The sequence below is a fragment of the Dreissena polymorpha genome, chromosome 4, assembly GCF_020536995.1.
Source record: "Dreissena polymorpha isolate Duluth1 chromosome 4, UMN_Dpol_1.0, whole genome shotgun sequence".
Taxonomy (NCBI): domain Eukaryota; kingdom Metazoa; phylum Mollusca; class Bivalvia; order Myida; family Dreissenidae; genus Dreissena; species Dreissena polymorpha.
The window spans coordinates 25941581-25967123 of record NC_068358.1 but is presented as its reverse complement, the minus strand read 5'-3'; the positions used below and the strand labels follow the sequence as shown (position 1 = coordinate 25967123).

General features: G+C 34.7%; 1 protein-coding gene across 1 annotated transcript; it reads left to right on the top strand.

Moving 5' to 3' along the window:
- Window positions 1–708: 708 nt before the first annotated feature.
- Window positions 709–25153, top strand: LOC127878296 (ubiquitin-protein ligase E3C-like). Its single transcript, XM_052424815.1, has 17 exons — window positions 709–813; window positions 1183–1295; window positions 2278–2411; window positions 4192–4345; window positions 6461–6726; window positions 7643–7779; window positions 8643–8818; window positions 9278–9364; window positions 9678–9832; window positions 9989–10200; window positions 10459–10563; window positions 10976–11149; window positions 18070–18211; window positions 19407–19651; window positions 20887–21102; window positions 24527–24625; window positions 24985–25153. The coding sequence occupies exons 1-17, from the start codon at window positions 709–711 to the stop codon at window positions 25105–25107; spliced, it is 2643 nt and encodes an 880-aa protein (XP_052280775.1). The 3' UTR covers window positions 25108–25153.
- Window positions 25154–25543: the final 390 nt, after the last annotated feature.

The following is a 25543-nucleotide window of genomic DNA, read 5'->3' as shown; positions in this document are numbered from 1 at the left end:
ATTGTCAAATATTTATGAATTTATATAAAATGTGTATTATATATATATATATATATATATATATATATATATATATATATTCAATATAAATTAAAATAAAAGTTAACAAGAACATGTGTCGAAAAATGTGAAATAGCCAGATATTGAATTCTGAAATTGAAAACGTCTGTACAGCCAAATTCGCCAGCATGTATATCATACATGTACGATGTGAATCTAAACTTAGTTTAACGGTTTATTTGAATTTCTGCAACGATATCTATTCATACGACACACGAACACTAACTCCGATCCTAATACAAAGACAAATGCTTCGGTTATTGTAGGAAAAAATGTACGTCACAATCGGCTTGCGGCGCTAATTTGTCTTTGCTGCATTTTATGAAATTCGGCTTTAATGTATAATTTGTCTTGCCTATTTTTTTTGTTATTGTAACATATTTTATCAATATATTACAATTAAACACATATAAAAAATCGTATCATCTCGCTTTAATACTTTAAACTATTGTACTATTTAATATAGTATTATAGACTACAAACAATGTTTGTTCATCATGCATGTTTATTAAAATTATGTTGCAAGTGTTTCAACACTACACAGTCTGTCAAGCATGAACATGCTTGTGTAGTTAGCCTTTATGTTGCATTGTGAAAGAAATCTTTTGAAATTTTCAGAAAGAAGCCATGCAATTCCAGTTTGATAAAATGAAGACCATGGTGGGGAAAGGACCATACACTGAAAATACCCTACAAAAGATTGTGAAGTTGATCTGCAACTTTTATGCAGACAAGGTGGATGGTGAACGGCTGGTAAGACATGGAGTTGTGTTAACAACGTAAAAACAACAGCAATATCTTAAACTAAGTCCTGAATTTAAGTCAATTTTTAACAAAGCCGGGCTTAAAACATTCGTTTAAAGTATAATCTCAGATAAGGCTGTGCGGTCTGCAAAGGCTAATCGAGACGACACTTTCCAGTGGAAATTTTGGAAGTGTCTTCTTAACAAGAATCAAGTCTAAAGGGAAAGTGTTGTCCCTGATTAGCCTGTGCGTACTGCATTATGATCTATGACGATATTTTTTACGAACATACCTTAAGCCTTGTTTTCCCAGTGTGACCCTCATTTTTAGCGTGATTTCCATTGTTTTGTTTTTAACCCAGCGGTGTTGATATTGTAGGTATGGCTGTGTTGGCTGCTGGTGAAGCATAAGGACGTCTACCTGAGAATTCTCACCAATGACTCCACTCAGGGACACCGGCAGATCATGAACATCTTGGCACTCTGTCTCAGGTATAGGATTGTCGGATTGTTTGGTCATGGTGAGCTTCTGTGATCACATTTTTTTTTCGTGTGGCTTATGTTGTCTAAATTGAAACTTGAAACTTGCTAATTTGATGAAACGCCTTTTTATATAATTATATTAAATGGCGTTGTACAAAACATACATATGTACATAACGTTTATAAAAATAAGAGTGATTAATACTATTATGAAGCATTAATTAAATGATTAATAATCTAAAATTGTGTGATATAAATAAAAATGCTGTCCTGAAGTCCTGAACTCACTGCAAGCAACATAAAGTGTTCAATCTTCATGAAATTTTGTCAGAACTTTTGTTCTCATCTAGAAACTGGGTCACATGGTGTCCAAACATGGTCACTAGTTCAGGGTTTGATAAATTTTAAACTTGAGAGTAGCCAACTGGGCTTCCAGACTTAGTACTTGGTAGCAAAACTATTGGACAAAAAAGTGCTACATTTATATTTATTCATACAGATAATACACATAAGAAACAAATGCATTTAAATGGATTTTCACTCTCAGCGGAACAGTTAAAAGGTTATTCATTTGAATTTTTCATAATACCGGGTTTCCAATGATAGACATTTTAAGTAGCCTGCCTTGCTTGCACATGCAATTTTTAATAGTCCAACTCAAATTTTGGTAGCCCATGGGCTACCTCGATTGTTTTATTTAAAGAAAATGCTTGGGTACACTGTCGGTAGAAGTCACTTTTTTCCCAATTTGTTAAACCATTTAAAACTGTGATTTCAATATTATTTCGGCAATCTTGGGCTTTTTTGGCCCTTTTGTTTAAAAGTTTGTATCATATCTTATTTATTTACTATGTAATTTGGTTGGAAGCAGAGAGCTATTAATTTTTATAACACGTTTGTAATAGAAAGAAGTGTATTTTAGAGCTTATATGATGAAAACTGTGTGCATTGATTTTATGTATTGAGTTTGAACCTGTCTTGTTTATATACAGACATCTGACGAGTATTGCTGACAGTGGACAGTCCGCAGCAATCCCCATGCGTATGTTGGAGGTATTCACAACTCCTACCACTTTACAAAACCACAACTTCCTTAAGACCCTATGGAGATATCTCATTGAAAAAGGTAATCAGATAATGATGTTTTTGTGAGATAAAACTTGAATCAAGAAACATGAAAAGTAGAGTACTGACTTAATGATAAAGCTGGTAATTTACACGGTACTTTTTGCTAAGCATGTGTCAGCTGTAAATAATGATAGTAGATTATTGCTTGTTTTCTCTTTTTATGTCAATGAAAAATTTACAAGAACAGAATATGTGCTGGTTCATATTAGCTTCGCTCTTTGAAAACTAGGCTTGATGCATGTGGGAAAATTGTCATCCCAGATTAGCTTCTGCGGACTGCACTCTCTGCCTAGACTGGATGTTTGTTTAGAAGATACTCCTTTTAAAGAAGAATTGCATGCAACAGAAAGTATTGTCCCTGATTTATCTGGTTTACTCCCGATTGTCCCACATTTTGAATTTTAGGATAAAAAAACGATATCGGAAAATCCAGGCAAGTCGCATACCTGGGGCTAAATTCCAACTACAGTTAGGTTCAAAGTGTTATCCACGTTCTACACTATATAGTTTAGTCGGCCGCGATCGAAAAGGGTTTAATTGCAGAGTTTTTCTCTCATTGTTTCGTGTATTTATTACGAGCATTTATTTTATTTAATTAACATAAACAAAAAAGTGCTTCTCGATTAATATTTTGTTTTTATTCTCTCTCATTGAAGGAAATATGGATGTACTTTATTAATATATTATATTTAACAATCAATATATTTAATACCCATAGAAAGTATAATATGAATTTGTTAAAAACTCAGACAACCTCAGGATTTTTTCATTGGCAACAGTTGAAATCTATGCGACAAAATATTAAATTAAGTTAGCAGAGATTTCTCATTTTCATATTACATTCACCCAAAACAAGAAATTCTTACACCCTACGTATGTCGTTTCCGTATCTTCTGTATCACGTTGTCGGAGGCTACTTCAAGTTGATTTCCCTTATGCGTATGGTGTCCGTGTGTCTGAGGATTAAGTATCTCGTAGTTGCCCGAGAGGTACAGTCAGGCAATGACAAGTCCAATATATGCGATCACCTCGTCTGCTTTTATCATTTGATTGAAGAGACATATATTAAAAAAATTATGATTTAAAATCTAAATTTAATCTTCATATCTCGATTCCATGCACCAACAAATATTGACATACTAGTATATTAAAATATTTATGCCTGAAATCTCAATTTAATCTTAATATTTCGATTCCATTCATCAATCGTTATTTTTATTTTTCCTCTGAGTACCGATTCCGTAAACTTTCATTCCAACGGCATACTAACAAAACTTCGCATGCTATGAAATCGATTAGAATAAAATTGTATACTTACTACAAATCTGAAACCGGCAAACAATGCTCATTCCGCAATTTTGATAAGTAACCAAATCAACGTAAAGTTGCGCATTTGCCATATTTTCTGATCAGGAATTTTGAAATAAGAGAATTTAGGTTGTTTTATTACGGCATTCGAGTCTGGGTTTTATACCATCAACGGTTAATTTATTTATAACGCATGGACGTAGATTAATGAATGTTTGTGATGATGTTTATAACGCATGCATGTTTGTCCAATACTTGTGGAATGAGATTCGTGAACCGACCTATAACTTTTCCTTCTAACCCCTCTTCACACCTACTTGAACGGTGTATTCGATTTTTAAATGTGGGACAATCGGGACGACACCATTTATCTGTGCAGACTGAACCGGCTTATCTGGGACAGTTGTCCTTGAACAAGGCTGATATAGGTCACAGTGTAAAACATGATGATATGGAGTTGTTCTGTGCAGGGTATTTTGAGTGCATGCGTCGCATTTTGGAGCACAAGGTGCCAGGCAGCATGGAGAGGGGTCCCCAGCCCTGCACACCTGTGGCTGCCAGAATTCTTGACCTGGTCATGCAGCCCATCTGCTATGCTGCGCAGTGTAAAGACTCAGCATTCAGGTAAATAATACTTGCTGTGGAAAAACTTGGCTTAATGCATGTGTGTAAAGTTTTATCCCAGATTAGCCTGCGCAGTCTTACAAATTCTGTATGTGTATAGAGGGCAGTTGGATGAATACACTTCAACACCGTTATTTCGAAGTCGTCGGGACCGTTAAAAAAACTTTGGATTAACGATAATTCGAAATAAACATTTGACAGACGACTTCTTTGATCCTGAAAAAATACAACATTGTGGAATTCGCATGGTTCGGTCACACTGTACTTTTAATAATTGTTTCCCTTAAAAATGTTAACTAGTAAGATAGCAATAGATTTCTACTTGTAACAAACGGAGGAATAAAACGATTCTTTTTCTTCTTTTTATTTTTCTCTAATTACAGAACATATAAAATATAATGCATAGCGCATCATACATGTAAATACATATGAATACATTTTCGGAAATGAATTCACTTTTTTTTAAATAAGACGCGATGTCTTTCTGTACACCGGCGTTAGCAGCACTAAACTGGACGCGTGTAACATATTTCACCGATTTGTCAAGGAAATTGAAGAACTGGCTTCCGCCCGTGTTTTGCTGGCAGAACTGCCTAACGTCGTTGATGCATGTGGTCACGCGTTGATTAGATATTATGTTCATTCATGTGTTGTCGGCCTCGTCGTCGGCTTTTGACGACATTATAAAATTAACATGCTACGCGCAGGCGACAAAAGTGTAATTATCGGGTTTGGCGCACAACGCGCAGACGACATAGGTGTGAAATTACGCTCAGTGTTTTGCAGTTTTGACTTCGGATTAAAGATTGTTAATAAGGTGCGAATTATAGTGTTGGGACCGACATAATCACTTCGAATTAACGATTTCTTCGGTTTAACGAAGTTCGGATTAACAATGAAATTTTACATTGAACAAAGAAGAACCACAATCGGGATCCGAATAATACTTCGAAATAACGGTGACTTCGGATTATCGGTGTTCGAAATAACGGTGTTGAAGTGTATGCATGTGATTTCAAGTTTTTGTGAGACCAAAATACTGGGTGCTATGGTTACAGAAATAATAGCAAAATAAAATCTGCATCCTGCCATGACAAAAAAGTTTTGAAAGCTACGTTTATGAAACTTATAGATATCCTATTCTTGTTCTGACAATATTAAACCCTTAAGGGACCGCTGATTTGTCTGTGACAAACATCTTGTTATGTATTAGTGTTTACTGTTCTATCTCTGCAGGTGCAATTTTAAGAGGAATAGCAGCAATTTAATAAAAAAAAATCAATAATTCTGGGTCGAATTCATAGCAGCACAGGGTTTTACTCTTTTCCAGTCAGAAAGCAAAGTGAAAGTGGCTCTATGCAACCAGCATAAAAACAGAACAGCCTGTTAGTTACTCGCAGTCTGGTCGGGTTTCATGCTGTTTGCTGTTCATCTGTATCTTGGGGTCGGAAATTACGCCTTAAAGACTTGAATCTAGTAAAAATTGTCTTTAATTTCTTTAGATTTTCTAAGGGACAACAAACCTGTTAAAATGCGCAGAGGTAAAGGATTAACAAGTATCTGTCTATTACAGTCAACAGGTTCTAAGTTATGTTTGCAAGACGTTGTCCTGTCTATTACAGTCAACAGGTTCTGAGTTATGTTTGCAAGACGTTGTCCTGTCTATTACAGTCGACAGGTTCTGAGTTATGTGTGCAAGACGTTGTCCTGTCTGTTACAGTCAACAGGTTCTGAGTTACGTGTGCAAGACGTTGTCCTGTCTATTACAGTCAACAAGTTCTGAGTTACGTGTGCAAGACATTGTCCTGTCTATTACAGTCAACAGGTTCTAAGTTACGTTTGCAAGACGTTGTGCTGTCTATTACAGTCAACAGGTTCTGAGTAATAACGTTTGCAAGACGTTGTCCTGTCTATTACAGTCATAAGGTTCTGAGTTACGTGTGCAAGACGTTGTCCTGTCTATTACAGTCAACAGGTTCTGAGTTATGTTTGCAAGACGTTGTCCTGTCTATTACTGTCAACAGGTTCTGAGTTATGTTTGCAAGACGTTGTCCTGTCTATTACAGTCAACAGGTTCTGAGTTATGTTTGCAAGACGTTGTCCTGTCTATTACAGTCAACAGGTTCTGAGTTATGTTTGCAAGACGTTGCTGTGTCCAGCCTACTCAGAACAGGTCTCACAGTTCCTCATACCTGCAATGGCGTACGGCAAATACCCATTTCCCTTTGTGGATCTGATTACCACCTTGATAACAGGGAGCAAAGAAAAAGGTGCTGGGAAGAACAAAGGCTCCGGCCAGTCTTCTTCCGAGAAGCCTGCACCCATTGAAAAAACAGCATGGCTTCTGGCTGCATTTGTCACTCTTGGGGCTAAAGCACTGGGTAAGTTTCCCGCATGGCTTTTCCTTGCCAATTTGGGAAAATTGCATTTTATGAAAGCGAATTTGAATATGATTTTTTCATGATTTTTATGTCCCCCACTATAGTAGTGGGGGACATATTGTAATTGCCCTGTCTGTTGGTTGGTTGGTTGGTTGGTCTGTTGGTTGATAGGTCTGTTTGCGCCAACTTTAAAATTTTGCAATACCTTTTGCTATATTGAATATAGCAACTTGATATTTGGCATGCATGTGTATCTCATGGAGCTGCACATTGTGAGAGGTGAAAGGTCAAGATCATCCTTCAAGGTCAGAGGTCAAATATATTTTGCCAAAATCGCTCATTTTATGAATACTTTTGCAATATTGAAGATAGCAACTTGATATTTGGCATGCATGTGTATCTCATGGAGCTGCACATTTTGAGTGGTGAAAGGTCAAGGTCATCCTTCAAGGTCAAACGTCATATAGGGGGACATTGTGTTTCACAAACGCATCTCTTTTAGATGTTATTAAAATAAAGACGAGAAATAATAATTATAAGACACTTATTTTGAAACAAACATCAAATAAGGAATATTTGGTTTCAAATTGGTTTTACAATTTTGCTTTGGGAATGGGTCACTTTAAAGAACCCATAGGAACGCCAGGAAAAGGCCTGTCCTGCTAATGTTGCAGAACTTAACATATTTTCAAGAATTGTTACGTGGACATTAATGTTTGTGTATTCTAGAAGCACCATATTGAACAATCGTGCGAAACCGTCTATATATCTGAACTGTGCAATGTCACTTAACTTTTTAAAATAAGCTTAAAAACATTAAACAAATCTGTCATGATATTTTATAACACGACACTCATGTGTTGTCTGCAGACTCTTCTTTGCTACAGAGTTTTGATTGTTCTTTATTGTGTTTCAGATGATCTTCCCCACTCTGCAGTGTGTGGGTACCTGCATGTGCTAAGGTGGTTACTGCCTTCATTGCAAGCAGCCCGTGATGATGATGATGATGACGATGATTCTGATGAGGAAGAGGACATGGAAACAGATGATGATGTGAGTTTCAGCTATGTTTTCATCTTCTTTAGTCAGAGGTGGGCAGAGTTTATTGGTTTGCTGATATCTGTAGAACAATGAATAATCAGACACCGCTTCAGTAATATATGAGCCTTTCTTTGGGTGAACATGGTTCAATATATGTTCATAAAGCGCCGTTCTATATTAGAATGTGCAGTCTGCTCAGGCTAATTAGGGACAATCTGGATTTAAGAAGAGGCTTCCCATACGCAGAATAAAAAGAGCCAGGCTCATATATAATGACATAATAACGAGATCAAATTTGATTACTCATCCATATTATTCCTGAATTGTGGAGTACTAGCTATTGGAATGATCTGAAATTGATGTTTCAGCGACTGCTTTGTACATGTTACAATCCCATCTTAATGCAAATGGTGTCATGATAAACTCTTATTCGTGTTGTTTAATTAGCCAAATGTTCCAGGATTGTAGAGTTGTATTATGTCATATTCTCAAATACATGCTTCCCTGGGCTTAATAGTTATTTCAAGTGGCCTTTTTGAGTCATTTATTGTTTTGTCTGACAGCGTTTTTCCCACTAAAATCAAAACGTTTATCTCAAGATTGCTTTTTAACTTATGGGGTTATAACTGTTAACCAAGAATTCTTGTTTCAAAATTGAGCTGTCTTATAGTAAAAAAGGGCTTAATGCATATTTATAAAGTGTCGCCCAGATAAGCCTGTGCAGTCCACATTGGTACAAATTACTTTAACTCAAACATTCTGCTTTTATGGTGTTTGGTGTAAAGGACGTCTCTTTTTAGGGGAAATCCCATTAAGCCAGATGGATCTTCCCTGATTGCTTAATTATTGTGACTCACTTTGTATGTTTCCCATAGAGTGAGCTGGCAGAGGCTAGGGAGGAGTGTCTGTCAGCCCTGGACTCACACACACACGTCAGCCAGATAGTGGGACTGGTGGGGAAGGTTCACTGCAAGGCATCCGTACTGCACGCTGTAGCCTTCATATGTCACTGTTTGATCAGCCAGCACAGATACTCCATCCATAGAAGACGGTAAGAATAGGTGTGTCATTATTGGAACCTTGGAAAACTGGGCCTAATCCATCTGCTTACAGTTTCATCCCAGATTAGCCTGTGAAGGGATAGCACTTTACACTTTATGTGGAATTTTTCGTTACCGTCTCATGGAAGACTGCACAGGCTCATCTGGAATTACACTTTATGTTAATTCATAAAGCCCAGTTTTTCCAGAACAAGACTTATTTATAATGTCAATGAATGTGTCTAAGAAACCAACACAAAAGTAGAGCTGTTTGTTCAATTGTTAAAAAACTCGTCAGTGGATAAAACAAGTGATTGCATTACAGAATTAGGCAGAAACTGGTTGTAACATTACAAACTCTTCATACAAGTTATTGGTACGGATTAATTTAACTCAAACTATTAAACATATTATTGCTACAATATTTTTTGCTAAACTAATACTTTAACTTTATTGTTTGTTTCTTTCAGAATGCTGTTCAGTCTTGCTTACAATCCCACATTTATAAGAAATCTGTGGAAGTTTTGTGTTCAAGAATCCACGGTCACCCACACCAGGTATGCGCCAAGAGGCACCACAAATTATTACTAAGTAAACAAACTAATACTTACATAATATACTAATGCGATAAGAAATTAATTTTTCAAAGCCTTCCATGTGTAAGAGGGTCTAAAATCAGGTCGCAGATGTAGGTTTTTAGTGAAACTTACATATATATTATTATTAAATAACAATGCAAAAAATGTTTTAGTAAAATTAATTTCAGAAAATAGTAATAAATACAAGTAAATTTGATTGCGGAGATTTGATTTTGCTCCTGACATACAAGTTAAACTTAGCCCTGCCCTGACAGTCTTCTGTACATTGTAGGGAGACCAAGCCCCTTATTCACCTGCTGAGCTGCAGTCAGGCTATGGAGGAGAGTGACATGGCTCGTATTGTCCCACTGCTGTCTACATTCTGCTCCTTGTTCAGCCATTCTCTCCACACACTGCACGATGCTGACTTTTATGGGGGTATCAAAGGTGGGGTGTTCAATTGCCAGAATTTATTTACCATATACATGCAACATCCTGTAACTTTAATTTAGTATGTTTTTTATGTTTCAAATATTTAATATTTGTTATTTATATTTTATTTTCATTTCCAATATCTTTTGTCATTGTTAATTCTGGTCACAGGTCCTGGATCAAGAATGCCGTTTGAATTGAAAGAAGTAGAGAATATGTCCATGGCGTTGAGAGATGTATGTCTGGGCATACTAGAGCTGGCCCATCCAGACGCCAGGCCAACAGTCAATGATGACTACAGACGTGTTCTTGCTAATAAAGGCCAGAGGAAGGATACCAAGGAGTTGAGCAAGGAAACCAAAGAGTGGGGAAGTTTGTTTAAGGTCTGTCTGATGTGTAGTCATATTCGTTTTTGAAAATGTAAAAAGAAGGTTAAACATGTTTGTAAAAATAGTGAAATTTTACTGTTATTTCTGACAATGTATCACAAATAAAATATATCATACAAATCATATGTTTATGTTGTATATATGTTGTTAAATTTGAAGTACTTTTGTTAATGCAGTATTATTAAGTTAAAATGTGTTGATCTTTGTAATTCAATTTAAAGCTTGGAAACTTGCTCATTAATCTGTTTAAAGGTGGTTGCTGGCCTTGTTCGGCAAATATATACTAGAGACTCAAGAAAGTCATTCTGTGGCAAAAATCATTGGCTAACTGACAGGTTCAAAATCATAGCAGATGCAGTAAGTTGGTGACTTATATTATTTTGTTTTATTTTCAAGAACGTAATAAGGAAAAATCTATTTACCCCCTGCCCCTTTAAAGAAGTTGAATTATATTGTTATTCTCATCTGTGGGTTTATTGGTCTGCATCTGGATGATCGGCCAGTAGACCATTATGTTTCTGCACTATGTTTTGAAAACTCTTCGACCCATTATTATGCAAATAATATGATGGTTTAATAGAAGGAAAGAAAGACCTCTCTTGATTTATAGGTCAATAGTCAGGGTCACAATATATAAAGGTTTCCATCTGATCTTCACCAAACCTAAGTTTAACATATCTGTTAAACAAAAAATAGTGTTCTTTAGCTTTTTGTTCATTAAATATACTATATTGCTCGTAGTATTTTAAAATGCACCCAATTTATTTAGCCATCACAGATCTACGGTTCTTCTATGTTGGTCCGTCCCCCATTTGTTACCATGCAGTCGTTGACCCGTATCAACGCGGAGGAAGGCGGACCACCGCTGTCAAACAGGGACGTCAAGAACCTCGTAATTCTCACTGAGCTGCCCTTTGTTGTAGCTTTCCATGAAAGAGTGAAGGTAGGAAGGATTGCTCTCTACAGTTTAATATACTTTAATATACACTTTAAAGGTATGTTTATTGTCCCCTACCTATGAAACCAGAGGGGACTTATGGTTTGCTCTCTGGGTGTCCGTGAGTCTGTCAGTCAGTCTGTCACACTTTTCTAGATCCTGCGATAACTTTAAAAGTTCTTCATATTTTTTCATGAAACTTGTAACATGGATAGATGGCAATATGGAGATTATGCACGTCATTTCATTTTGTTCCTACGTCAAGAATTCTGGTTGCTTTGGCAACAAATATATATAAAAATACTGACAATGGTGGAGTTTCACCGGTAGGAGACCACCCTTCCCGAAAAAGTGTGTAAAATGCGTATTTAATGCGCATAAAACGCAGCGGTATTGGCACCGTATTATTCACATTAACAAGTGCATTTTTCTGTGCAAAAAAGTGTGTTTTTTCTGCATTTTTCTCTTTAAAAAAACACTTTTCAATTGTATTAATGCGCTTAAGTGTATTTTTAAGTGTATTTAAGTGTACTAAAGTGCACTAATACGCTTCAGATTTATTTGTTCCCCAGAAACTGCACTTCAAGTGTATTTAAGTGCATTTTAACTGCATTAATTAAGTGCATTAATACACTCAAGTGTATTCTTTTATACTAAAAAATACGCTCAAGCGTATTTTTGAGTGTATTAGTGCACTTAAAATACACTCAAGTGTATTTTATTAAAAAAATACGCTCGAGCGTATTTTTAAGCGTATTAGTGCACTTAAAATACACTCAAGTGTATTTTATAAAAAATACGCTCAAGTGTATTTTTAAGCGTATTAATGCACTTAAAATTTTATTTTAAAAAATACGCTCAAGTGTATTTTTAAGCGTATAAGTGCACTTAAAATACACTCAAGTGTATTTTATACAAAATATGCTCAAGTGTATTTTTAAGCGTATTAGTGCACTTAAAATTCACTCAAGTGTATCTTTTAAAAACGAGTATTTTTAAGATAGATAAAGATACACTTAAGTGTATCTTTGAAAAATGAGTATTTTAAAGATACATTCATTTGGATACGAAAAGTGACCACTTTAAATATGAACTGAAACAAGTACAGCAAATAAACTTTGTAAATAAACATATTTATGAACATTAAATAACATATCTACATAATAAGAAGGCTAGGGAACTGTTATCTTCTGTAGTCAACGATAGAAATCTTGTAGATACATTTAGGTATATAAATGGAGATGAGAAACAGTTTACATGGAGAAAACCTAACACACTCCAACAAGCCAGCTGGATTTCTTTCTAGTCACCAATAATTATATACCATATATCCGAAACTCAAATATACATGCAAGTTATAGATCAGACCACTCCCCTATAACTCTAGAACTAAATTTTGGTAAGATAACACATGGAAAAGGATTATGGAAGTTTAATAATTCCTTGCTTAATGATTTGGAATACTTGAAATGTATAAAACAAAAGATAGACGATGTAAAGCAGCAATATGCCTTGCCTGTCTATAATTTTGAATCTTTGATTACTTTGAATAATAATGAAATACAATTTGTCGTAAACGACCAACTCTTCTTTGAAACCTTATTAATGGAAATAAGAGGCAAAACCATCTCATATTCAAGCTACAAATCCAAAAAAAATAAAGAAAGAGAATGCGATCTATTGAATGCAATTGAACAAATTGAAAAAAAATGTAACACTTGAAAACATGGAAGAACTTAATCTATTACACCAGGAACTCCAAATATTCGTAATGTAAAAATGAAAGGCTCTTCTATTAGAGCAAGGGCAAAATGGATTGAAGAAGGTGAAAAACCAACTAAATATTTCTGTAACTTTGAAACACAGTATGCATCTAATAAGACAATTCCTTTTATTGAAAATAGTGCAGGTCAACAAATATTTGATAACAATGATATCTTAAAAGAAGCTGCGCAGTTTTACAAAGTTTTGTTTACAAAAAATAATACTAATGTCAATTATAATATACATGAAGATTTAAAGAATATTCACACTGTTAAACTGAGTAATGAGCATTCTCAATCTTTAGAAGGCCTTTTAACATTAGAAGAAATCTCAAAAACCTTAAAAAATATGAAAAGTGATAAAAGCCCGGGATCAGATGGGTTTACAGCGGAATTCTTTAAGGTTTTTTGGAAGGATTTAGGTCATTTTGTTGCAAGGAGTCTTAATTATGCTTTTATTTGTGGATCTATGTCAGTAACCCAAAAGCAAGGAAATATTATACCCTAGAGTTTGATTTTATTGAAAAAACACTTGACTATTTCCATTTCGGAGTAACATTTAAAAAGTGGATTTCCCTCTTCCTCAACAACACCAAAACAGCAATTCAAATTAATGGCTTCCTTTCCGACTTTATTACAATAGAAAGAGGTTGCAGACAAGGGGACCCCATCAGCTCATACATTTTTATTCTATGCGCTGAAATCTTAGCAATTAAAATACGGCATTCCAGTACTATCAAAGGAATTAAAATTGATAGCACTGAATATAAAATCTCTCAGTTTGCTGATGACACATCACTTTTTTTAGATGGCACAGAAGCTTCACTCAATGCTACTCTTGATCTTTTAAATGACTTTGCATTATATTCTGGATTGAAAATAAATTACGACAAAACTAATTTAATATGGATTGGCTCCAAAAAGTACAGTACACAATCCATAAAAACAAAATACAAACTAGTTTGGGGTACAACTCAATTTAAAGTTCTAGGAATTCTATTTGATATTGATTTAAATAGAATGATAGATATAAACTTCACAAATAAAATTACTAAATTACAAAATACTATACACTTTTGGAATAGAAGAAATTTAACTACCCTAGGAAAAATAACTGTCATAAAATCTGTATTACTTCCCCTATTTACTCACTTATTTATCTCCCTTCCTAGCCCAGGAGAGAAAATATTGAAACAAATTAAAGGAATCATGTTCCATAATTTTGTCTGGGATGGCCCTGCGAAAATCAAGCATTGTATTGCAATTCAATCTTTTAAGGAGGGAGGAATATCTATGATAGATGTATATGCATTTGAAAAACTATGAAACTAACATGGATAAGAAAAATTGTCTTATGCACTGGAAAATGTTTTCAACTTGTTTATTCAATATTTGATGTTAAAAAAATGATGAATTTAGGAAAAGACTATGCTGAGAAAATTTGTAAAGTAATAAAGAATAGTTTTTGGAAAGATGTTCTTACATGCCACATTATGTATATCAGTAAGAAAGTTGTTTGCAAATGTGAAGATATACTTAACATGCCTTTATTTTATAACCACAATTTAAAAATAGGTCTTCGTAGTATATATAATAAATTCATGTATGACAATGGAATTCGATTTGTTAGGGATATTGTAAACACCTCTGGACAATTTTTACAACAATCTATTTTAGAGATTTATATTGGCACAAAAATCAACTTCTTATTTTATGAAGGATTGATAAGAACTGTGAAGATTTTTCTCAGTCATTCTGACTTCCAAGTTATTAAAAAGCCAAATACAGAATGTGCATTTATATCGTCTTACTTGAGTAACATAGTTTTTACGCAAAACCCAAACCAAAATGTTTATAAAACTTTTATTATCAATTCTGATATACAGACTTGCCAAAATAAGTGGAATACATTTTTCAACAACATCGAATAGAAAAAAGTACATAGTCTCGTATTTAATATTTCCAAAAATACTTACACTCAATGGTTTCAAACAAGAATAATACATAGAATCCTAGGAACAAAATCTCTATTGTATAAAATGAACATTTTGCAAGATAACATGTGTACTTTTTGTAAAGAAAAGGAGGAAACTATAAAACACCTGTTTTGGGATTGCTGTTTTACACAAAGAATTGTGAATTATGTTGTTGAATTTTTAAGTGCAAATAATGTGCAAAAACACTCAGAAATAATTTTAAAACAATGATATTGGGAAGTACAAAAAGTAATATGACTGATATAAATATTCTTATGCTACAATTGAAGACATATACATGACGTATATACCATTGTCAGAGAAAGGGGATAATTCCATCCATACAAGGGCTTACAATGAGCCTGACTTTGTCTTTCAAAATCCAAAACAATGTTAAGTGTCATGAAACAGAACTACATTCTTGGGCAATTGTAAGTTTGTTTGCTGAACCAATATCATAATATGAATATTATTTATCTTTTAAAAACTCCACAATCAACCATTTGAAAATACTTAATAAATTGTCACTTGTCCGATGTTTCTATACTTCCACAATGAACATAGTTTGTGCATATGCTTATCCTAACATTGCATTTGCTCTTCTTTTTTTATAATATACTTTATTTGCTTTTTTAAGATGTTTAAACATGTGCAAATGGTATAGTGTATATGTATGTATAAGGATGTTATATTCTAACAATTGAATAATGTTTACTCATACTAACACAAACATGTATGTACGGTATGGAGCAGGATGACCTCGACCTGCACATACCTATGATCGAGGTAAATAAAGTATCATATCACAAAAAAAACAAAAAAAACAAAACAACATATCTACATTCAACGAAATCGCAGCATACAATCAGGCATTTTTAACAGCATGTTTCCCTGTCCCCATACTTTTTGGGTTACATTCATTTTTACAATGAAAAATAACATGTCCATAATATACATTATTAAACAATATCACAAAAATTGCAATGTGAAATCAAATATGTTGAAAGACATTGGGTTAAAGTATTAACAAATATGAAAGACATAGGTTACCAAATTTTCAAAAAGCGAACAAGTAAAAACGTTCTTTCTCAGTCCTAACAAGGTTTTGAATATAGTAATAAATAATATTTCTTGCCAAACTTGTAATGCGGCGCACACAACAAATGTAAGTTTCTCGAGCCTCACGTTGGCCAGCTCGTGCAGGGTAAAAGCCTGGTGTAAAAGTCCATACATCAGGTAGTATGATAACCCCTTTTGCACATGGGGCAAGAGTTTAACCTTCAACATTAAAATATGAGGGAAAGAAATCTGTTCAGTAATAACCAGAAATATCTATAAATAACAATAAAGATGACAATAATCATAAAATACAACCACAACAATTCACTGTACACAACATTTACACTTTGCCATGTGTATGTTTATCTATAAAGTATATTTGCTTCAAATTGTGTTGTTTTTCCTTTAAATTGCAATACATTAACTTATCAATTTAAATTTCCCAGTGACAATACATAAATATAATAATGATCATAATTAATTCAATAAACTAAATAATAAAAAGGATGAAGAAATGACAATACAAACCTGTTAAAACTGTTCTTCAGAAAAACCATTTGAACTTCTTTTCCAACAAACTTATTGTTGATTTCCAAATTGTAGTAAAAAACACATTGTTTTCATCACACAAAACTTCATGCTGACAGTATTTCAATACATTTTACAGAACAATTATAAGTCTCAATGTTAATTTCATTTAGCTCAATATTCAATTGCTGAAACCAGCTTGTTTTTCAAAAGTTGTTGTTTTCAAATAATTTCCTGTGCAAAAATTTGAACCAATCAAAAGTCTTATACCTCATTCCAGCCTTATGTCTGGGCAACCCCTATCAGTAGCCTTATCTGCCCCTAGATAATCAGTACCCTGTTTAACTCTGAATGCCTGACAGATTGTTATCTGTTTATTGCTAGTGGTGTGAAAAGGGGTGTTTTTAGGTAATGTCTTGTTATTTTGTTGACTGTTTATGTAACACAGGTCATTTGGCATCTTATTATTTTATTGCAAATTAGTAAAATGGATATGATGGTATCATATGAAACTGAATGTGAATGGCAACAGTTGAAAATATTGCTTTTAAACATATTTGTATTTGACAGAACATTTACACTTATTTCAATTTATTGGATAGTGTCATTTATTGACTTAATTCATAATTGTAATTTAACCAGATATTTTTTAATATTGAATAGAATTGACAGACAGATACAAAATATATAGATAGGTAATTATTACATTTTATTTTAACGATTTCTCACATCATAGTGATATATTGCGTATTACATGTTTTGAATAAACTTTAAAAAAACACTTATGTGGGTTGTTTAATTTTATAAGCAGACAAATTTCAACAATAAGACCATTAATATAATGTAAAGATAAGAAAGAATTCAGTACAAGCCTGCTATTAAAGACATTGCTGTCCTTTAACTTCAGTTATTTCCTATAGTGTTCTGATTAAGTCAAATGATTAAAAATACACAGAATATTAGAGTTATACTTATTTTTAAGAAGATACACTTGTACAGAAAGCGTATTTTTTGACAAATAAGAAGATACACTTAAATGCACAAAAATGCACTTCTTGCATAAAAAGATACGCTTTGTCTACAAAAGATACACTTGTTTTGAAAAAGATACACTTCTTAGATAAAAAAAGTACAGAAAAATACGCTTAAAGAAAATGAAGATACAGAAAAAATGCACTTTAGTGCACTGACTAATGAAAAAGGTGCAGAATTAATACACTTTTAGTAAAAAGCGCAGAAAAAATACACGTTTTTAAGCGTATTTTGGTAAAAAGCGTATTTTATTTTGGGAAGGGCATATTGCTTGGCAATCTCTTGTTAAGTTAGTGAGAACCTTCAAGTGATATTTTACAGGACATCCAAGAAGACTGTGTATAATGTGGATAAATATTATATCACTAAACATAGAATTAAGTTATCATGTGTTTTATTTAAGATATCTATTCACTGATAAAATATTTTATAAAAGAATACTATGGTTTTGTATATTTTAAATGTAAAAACATTTGTCAGCGGTATGTTCCGAATTATCATTACTTTATATTTATTATGAATGTTTATCAAGTTACCACATTAAACGAAAGCAATATTTGTTCCACAGATATTTCACAAGTTTCTGCAGAAGGACAAGGAAGAATTCGAGACTGAGACCATTCCGTTCATAGGCCCCCGATCTGTCAGTGTGATGATCAGGAGGAACTATATCTACGAGGACGCCTTTGAAAAACTATCACTAGACAATGGTATGGTGTAAGCCATTTATTAGTTGTACACAATTTAGCAGAACATGAAAAATAGTTATGCTATGATCATACAGATATTATTGTTGAAATTGACACACTATTGTACCAGCATTTTTTCCCTTCTTTATTAAGTACCCGTAAAAGGTACTTTCCCATTGAGGAAACATGAAAAAAATCCCTATTTCAATTTAATAAAAAAAATCCCAAAAATAAGAAAAATTGCGTGGATTTTGTTCCAAAAGCACATGAATTAAGCAAATACTCTGAGCACTGGAACTGAACATGTCAATCAAAAAGACATGTAAAACAATGTCTGAATGTGGTTATGCTATTAAATTCCAAGCAATTGAAATGGCATAAACTTCCCTATCATAAAATTTTAATGACGCCAATTTCCCCAATTTCAGTGGTTATTGCGCTTATTGTCCCCTACCGGTTTCACCGGAGGGGACTTATGGTTTGCGCTCTGTCAGTCCGTCAGTCAGTCACACTTTTCTGGATCCTGCGATAACTTTAAAATTTCTTAAGTTCATATTTCTTCATGAAACTTAAAACATGGATAGATGGCAATGTGGACATTATGCACGTCATTTTATTTTGTTCTTACGTCAAAAATAATGGTTGCTAGCATAGCAACAAATAGACTAGAAATACTGCTATAAAGGGTGGTTTTCTGGATCCTGCGATAACTTAAAAAGTTCTTAATATTTTTTCATGAAACTTGAAACATGGATAGATGGCAATATGGACATTATGCACGTCATTTCATTTTGTTCCTACGTCAAAAATAATGGTTGCTATGGCAACAAATAGAAAATAAAAATTCTTACAATGGTGGAATTTCTGACAATGGTGGAGCCGGTAGGGGACTATATTGCTTGGAACAGGTAATATTCCCCAAAAAAGAGGTGTACTAAGTTACTTAATATTACAAGTGAATTATTTACATGAGATTGTTAATACATAATGATGTTTTTAAACATTTTTTCTTGAATCCCTTAATGTATGTAAATTTTATAATAAATTGCTACGCATTTAAGTATAAACATGTAATCATTCAATAATTATACCATAACTTCATTCAGTGGTTAGTTTTTAATGAAAAAAACCCAGTTATTTGAATGGAAAAAAAACACAATGGTTTACGGCTATTATTCAGAATAATTGTTTACAAGTAGCCAATGTTTCCATTCAGAGCCCAACTTGAAGTACAAGATGCATGTTCAGCTGGTGAATGCAGCAGGGATGGATGAGGCAGGTAAAGACAGGGGCGGCATCTTCAGGGAGTTCCTTGGACAGCTGCTGAAGACTGGCTTTGATCCCAACCGAGGGTTCTTCAGTCAGACCCCTGACAGACTTCTGTTCCCCAACCAGCAGTCTGCTCTACTGGTGGATAACTTTGAACAACATTACTTCTTCCTGGGCAGGATGCTGGGAAAGGTAACATTTTACCTGTAATTAAATACCTTATATAATATTTGATAAACATTTTATTTGGCAAGGTAAGCTACTTGTGGAGATTTTTATCAAATATAACATGTACTTCTGTCTGTCTTTTAGCAAACATAAATTAATCCAGAAATGTTCTTCTTCACTTGTCTATGTTCAACTTTCAAATTTGCAATGATTTTAATTATAACATGACATTTTGTATATGCGATTTTTTAAATCTTTAGAAAATGGTGTTAGTTATGTCCCTTTTTCAACCTAAAATGTCTGTGTTATTGCTAAAGATTTTATTTGCTAAATATGCATTTTTATACTTAAATGTCCAGATGCGTCATATATGGTAGGGAACATTGTGTACTGATCCTCTATGATGAAGTTGTAACAAATCATGACATTGGGTTGAAAATTCGCGATACCCAGTAGATCAAAAAGTTTATATAGACTTAAATATAAAAATTACTTTAACAATTGTATCGTATGAAACCAGAAAGCCCACAGGTTTCATATTTGGTATTACAAATTGAACTGTGGTTCTCTAAAAACTTGTTCAAATAATACCCTTGGGTCAAAACTGGCCCGTCTCATGGTCCAATTTTTAGCTCGGCTGTTTTTGGAGAAAACACAAGGTATTGTCATAGCCAGCTGGTCGTCTGCCGTACGCGTCGTGCTAAAACCTTAACCTTTTGTTAAGGTTGTGAACATTGGCTCTAAAATCAAAGTGCTTCAACCTACAACTTTGAAACTTCATATGTAGCTGCACCTTGATTAGTTCTACATGCCACACCCATTTTTGGGTCACTAGGTCAAAGGTCAAGGTCACTGTGACCTCTAAAAAATAATCTGACAAGCTTTCATTTATTTAAAACTGCACCCGTAGCTGAGCGTGGCACCCGTTATGCGGTGCTCTTGTTCATTATTGCAACTCACTGCATATATCAACATACGGCATCCATGGATATTCTTCAAAGCTGTGAGAATTTCTTGTTTAAACAGGAGTTTTGTTAACCAATCTTAGAATAGCAACAATAAAAAAACTCAATATTACATGTTGAACAATTATCCTAGCTGACATACAATATACTGACCATAACTAATGCTTGATAAGTAGGTGTTAAGTTTGTTGGTCTTTACAATTCACAAAAGCTTTTGAGGAGGAAAGAAACTTGTTGATAAGTATTGGCCAATAATTTCATATTAAAATTAATGCCTACTTTCTTCACACCCAGGCGATCTATGAGAACATACGGGTTGCGCTTCCAATGGCGTCCTTCTTCCTGTCTAAGCTGCTAAGTCGCCATCTCGGCAACTTGGACATTGGCCACCTAGCCTCCCTTGACCCAGAGATCTACAAGAACCTGCTCTTCCTCAAACACTACGAGGGAGATGTCAGCGATCTTTACCTCGACTTCACTGTGGCAATTGACGAGTTTGGGAAAACAAAGGTAACATCTTTTGTGTAACATAGTTTAATTTGTCTTATTGACGCTAGGCTAGGGGGGTTATAATTACCCCTGCTGATATCTGTCAAAAAATTCGGTCCTTACTTAATTTTTCCCCAAGAATTTTATCTCAGTGGTGCCAAACTTTTCTTATTATGCTCCCCTTCGAAGAAGAGGGGTATATTGCTTTGCAAATGTCGGTCCGTCCGCCCGTATGTCTGTCCACAAGATGGTTTCCGGATGATAACTCAAGAACGCTTAGGCCTAGGATCTTGAAACTTCATAGGTACATTGATCATGACTCGCAGATGACCCCTATTGATTTTAAGGTTACTAGGTCAAAGGTCAAGGTAACGGTGACCCGAAATAGTAAAATGGTTTCCGGATGATAACTCAAGAACGCTTATGCCTAGGATCATGAAACTTCATAGGTACATCGATCATAACTTGCAGATGACCCCTATTGATTTTCAGGTCACTAGGTCAAAGGTCAAGGTCACAGTGACCCGAAATAGTAAAATGGTTTCCGGATGATAACTTAAGAATGCTTAGGCCTAGGATCATGAAACTTCATAGTTACATTGATCATGACTCGCAGATGACCCCTATTGATTTTCTGGTCACTAGATCAAAGGTCAAGGTACGGTGACCCGAAATAGTAAAATGGTTTCCTGAGGATAACTCAAGAAGGCTTATGCCTAGGATCATGAAACGTCATAGATACGTTGATCATGACTCGCTGATGACCCCTATTGATTTTCAGGCCACTAGGTCAAAGGTCAAGGTCACGGTTACTTAACTTAGAAAAATGGTTTCCGGATGATAACTCAAGAAGGCTTACGCCTAGGACCACGAAACTTCATAGGTACATTGATCATGACTCGCAGATGACCCCTATTGACTTTCAGGTCACTAGGTCATAGGTCAAGGTCACGGTGACTTGACACAGTTTAATGGTTTCCGGATGATAACTCAAGAAAGCTTACGCCTAGGATCATGAAACTTCATAGGTACATTGATCATGACTCGCAGATGACCCCCATTGATTTTCAGGTCACTAGGTCAAAGGTCAAGGTCACAGTGCCAAAAAACGTATTCACACAATGGCTGCCACTACAACTGACAGCCCATATGGTGGGCATGCATGTTTTACAAACAGCCCTTGTTTCTAAATCCTTATTGCTGTGAGATTTAAACATTTATTATACATTGTATGTCGTATACCAAACAATATGTGTATCACAGGAGTTGACTTGGGCTTACTTAAGAACCCACATCAGCTGTCTTTGTTGTTGCTTTAGCAATATTCTTGTAAAAACCCAATCTAGCTGTGTGAAAGGCTGACATCTGTCAATCAAATCTAAATGTAAAATTTTAAAAGATCGTGTATGTTAAGTGGTCATCAACATGTGGTTTCCACTCAATAATTAGCTCCACTGGCCAGAGGCCAGGGGGGCTTATGTCATGGTCCTGTGTCTGTCGTGCGTGCGCGCATTAACTTTTCCTTAAAACATCTTCTCCTCCTAAACTACTGGTCCAATTCTGATGAAATTTCTCAGGAATGTTCCTGGGGAAAACCTTTTTAAAATTTGTTCAAATTATGCCCCAGGGGTCAAATTTGACCCTGCCCCAGAGGTCACAAAAATGAAAATTTGCTTATATAAGGCCTATTTTGTGAAAACTTTCAAAATCTTCTCGTCCATAGCCATTGGGCCTAGTGCTATCAAATTCGGTATTTAGAGACATCTTATAGTCCTCTACCAAATTTCTTCAAATTATGCCCCTGGGGTCAAATTTGACTCTGTCCCGGGGGTCACAAATTGAACATATGCTTATATAAGGCCTATTTTGTGAACACTTTCAAAATCTTCTCGTCCATAACCATTGGGCCTAGGGCTATCAAATTTGGTATGTAGAGATATCTAATAGTCCTCTACCAATTTTTTTTCAAATTATGCCCCTGGGGTGAAATTTGACCCTGCCCCAGGGGTCACAAAATTGAACATATGCTTATATAATGCCTACTTTATGAAAACTTTACAAATTTTCTGGTCCATAACCATTAGGTCTAGAGCTAATAGATTTGGTATGTAGAGACATCTAATAGTCCTCTACCAAATTTCTTCAAATTATGCCCCTGGGGTCAAATTTGACCCTGCCCCGGGGATCACAAAAATTAGCATATGCTTATTTAGGGTCTATCTTGTGAAAACTTTAAAAATTTTGTTGTCCATAACCATTGGGCCCTAGGGCTACCAAATTTGGTATGTAGTGACATCTTATAGTCCTCTACCAAGTCTTTTCAAATTATTCCCCTGTGGTCAAGTTTGACGCAGCCCCGAGGGTCACAAAATTGAACATATGCTTATATAAGGCCTATTTTGTGAAAACTTTCAAAATCTTTTTGTCCATAACTGTATGGCATAGGGCTACCAAATTTGGTATGTAGTGACATGTAATAGTTCTCTTCTTAGTGTGGGGGCACAAAATTGATTACATGCTTATAAAGGTCTTATTATGTGAAAACTTAAAAAAAAATCTTGTCCATAATCATTGGGTCTAGGGCTACCAAATTTGGTATGTAGTGATATCTTATAGTCCTCTACCAGGTTTGTTCAAATTATGCCCCTGGGGTCAAATTTGACCCTGCCCTGGGGGTCATAAATTGAACATACGCTTATATAAGGCCTATTTTGTGAAAACTTTACAAAACATAATTGTCCATAAACATTGGGCTTGGGCTACCAAATTTTGTATGTAGTGAAATCTTATAGTTCTCTACCAAATTTGTTCAAATAATGCCTCTGGGGTCAACTTTGACCCTGTCCTGGGGGGTCATAATATTGAATAAACGCTTATAAAGCGCCTATTTTGTGAAATCTTTAAAATTCTTGTTGAAAACCATTCAGACTATGGCTACCAACTTTGGTATGCAGTAACACCTTCTAGTCCTCTACCAAGTTTGTTCAAATTATGCCCTTTGGGTCAAATTTGACTCTGACCCGCGGGTCAAAAAATTGAACATTATATACGCTTATATCTTCCTTATTTTGTGAAATTTTAAAAATATTCTTGTCCTTAACTCTAGGACCTAGGGCTTCCATATTTTGTATGTACATGTAGTGAGATATATTAGTCCTCTACAAAGTTTGCTCAAATTATGCCCCTTGGGTTAAATTTGACCAAGCCCAGGGGGTCACAAAAGTGTACATGTGCTTAAATAGGGCCTATATTTAAGTTTTTGCACATGCAGAGAATATTTGTTTCAGCCTTTTTTCAGCAGTGGAGCGATACAGGGCCATCATGGCCCTCATGTTAAAGTTGAGATGGTGTTAAAGTTAATGGTATAAAATTTGAGGCATTGGTGGCATACATGCAAATCTTAAGTTAAATAAATTGTTAAATCTTTGTTATATAATTTTGGAAGGTTATAGAGCTGAAACACGGTGGCCGAAACATACCAGTTACAACCAACAATCGCATAGAATACATTCACCTCATGGCAGACTTCTATCTAAACAAGCGGGTACAATATTTTTATGTTGAACCTTTTTAAAATTGCTGCTTTGAGATATTAAGTACATTAAATAAAAATAAAAGTAGAGGGTTTATGCTGTGGTTAGGTGCAAGAATAATAGATTGATGCAAAAATATTTGTTACCTTTGTCGTTTTCATGTACGAAGTTTAAAAAAAACATAGCAGTTTTGGTTTTTAGTTTTTACCTGTATAGAAACTTAATAACCACGATACCCTATTACCATTGCCTTGTTAACTTATGCAGATTCATCGTCGGTGTATGACTTTCTGTAACAGTTTGTCAGACCTGCTGAACCTTACCTATATGACATGAAACTAGATTGCCATTCCCTTGTTTACTCATACAGATTCACAAGCAGTGTGCTGCATTCCGTAATGGTCTGTTTGACGTACTGAACCTGGAGTGGCTGCGGATGTTTGACCAGCGGGAGTTACAGGTGCTCATCTCAGGTGCGGCTGACATTTTTTAAGACCACCTACAACGATAGTCTGGGAGATAGTGGAGGACTTAAAAGTAACACAAGAGGCAGTTACTCAAGTTCATCACAAGCTGCTCTCGACCACCTTTGCTGGGATTCAAGGTCGGGTGATGTGTATATCCCTTATTATTAACGTGTTGGGATTTTAGAATAATTAGATTTGTGGTATGTTGTCTTGTTTTTTCATAATCATATTTTATGAAAAAGTTTAGGAATATCAAATTTTATAAAAAGTGCTTTCCTAAAATAAGGTATGAAAGGAAGTGACCAATCGTGTTAATCACATGCTTTTAAACTAACTGAACTACTTTTGAATCTACCAAATCCTATAAGCTTTGTACTGATGTGACTCATTCATGTTTAAAAAAACTCATTTCACTGAAATATGCATTTGTTCTAAAAATATATTTATAACATGAAAAGATTA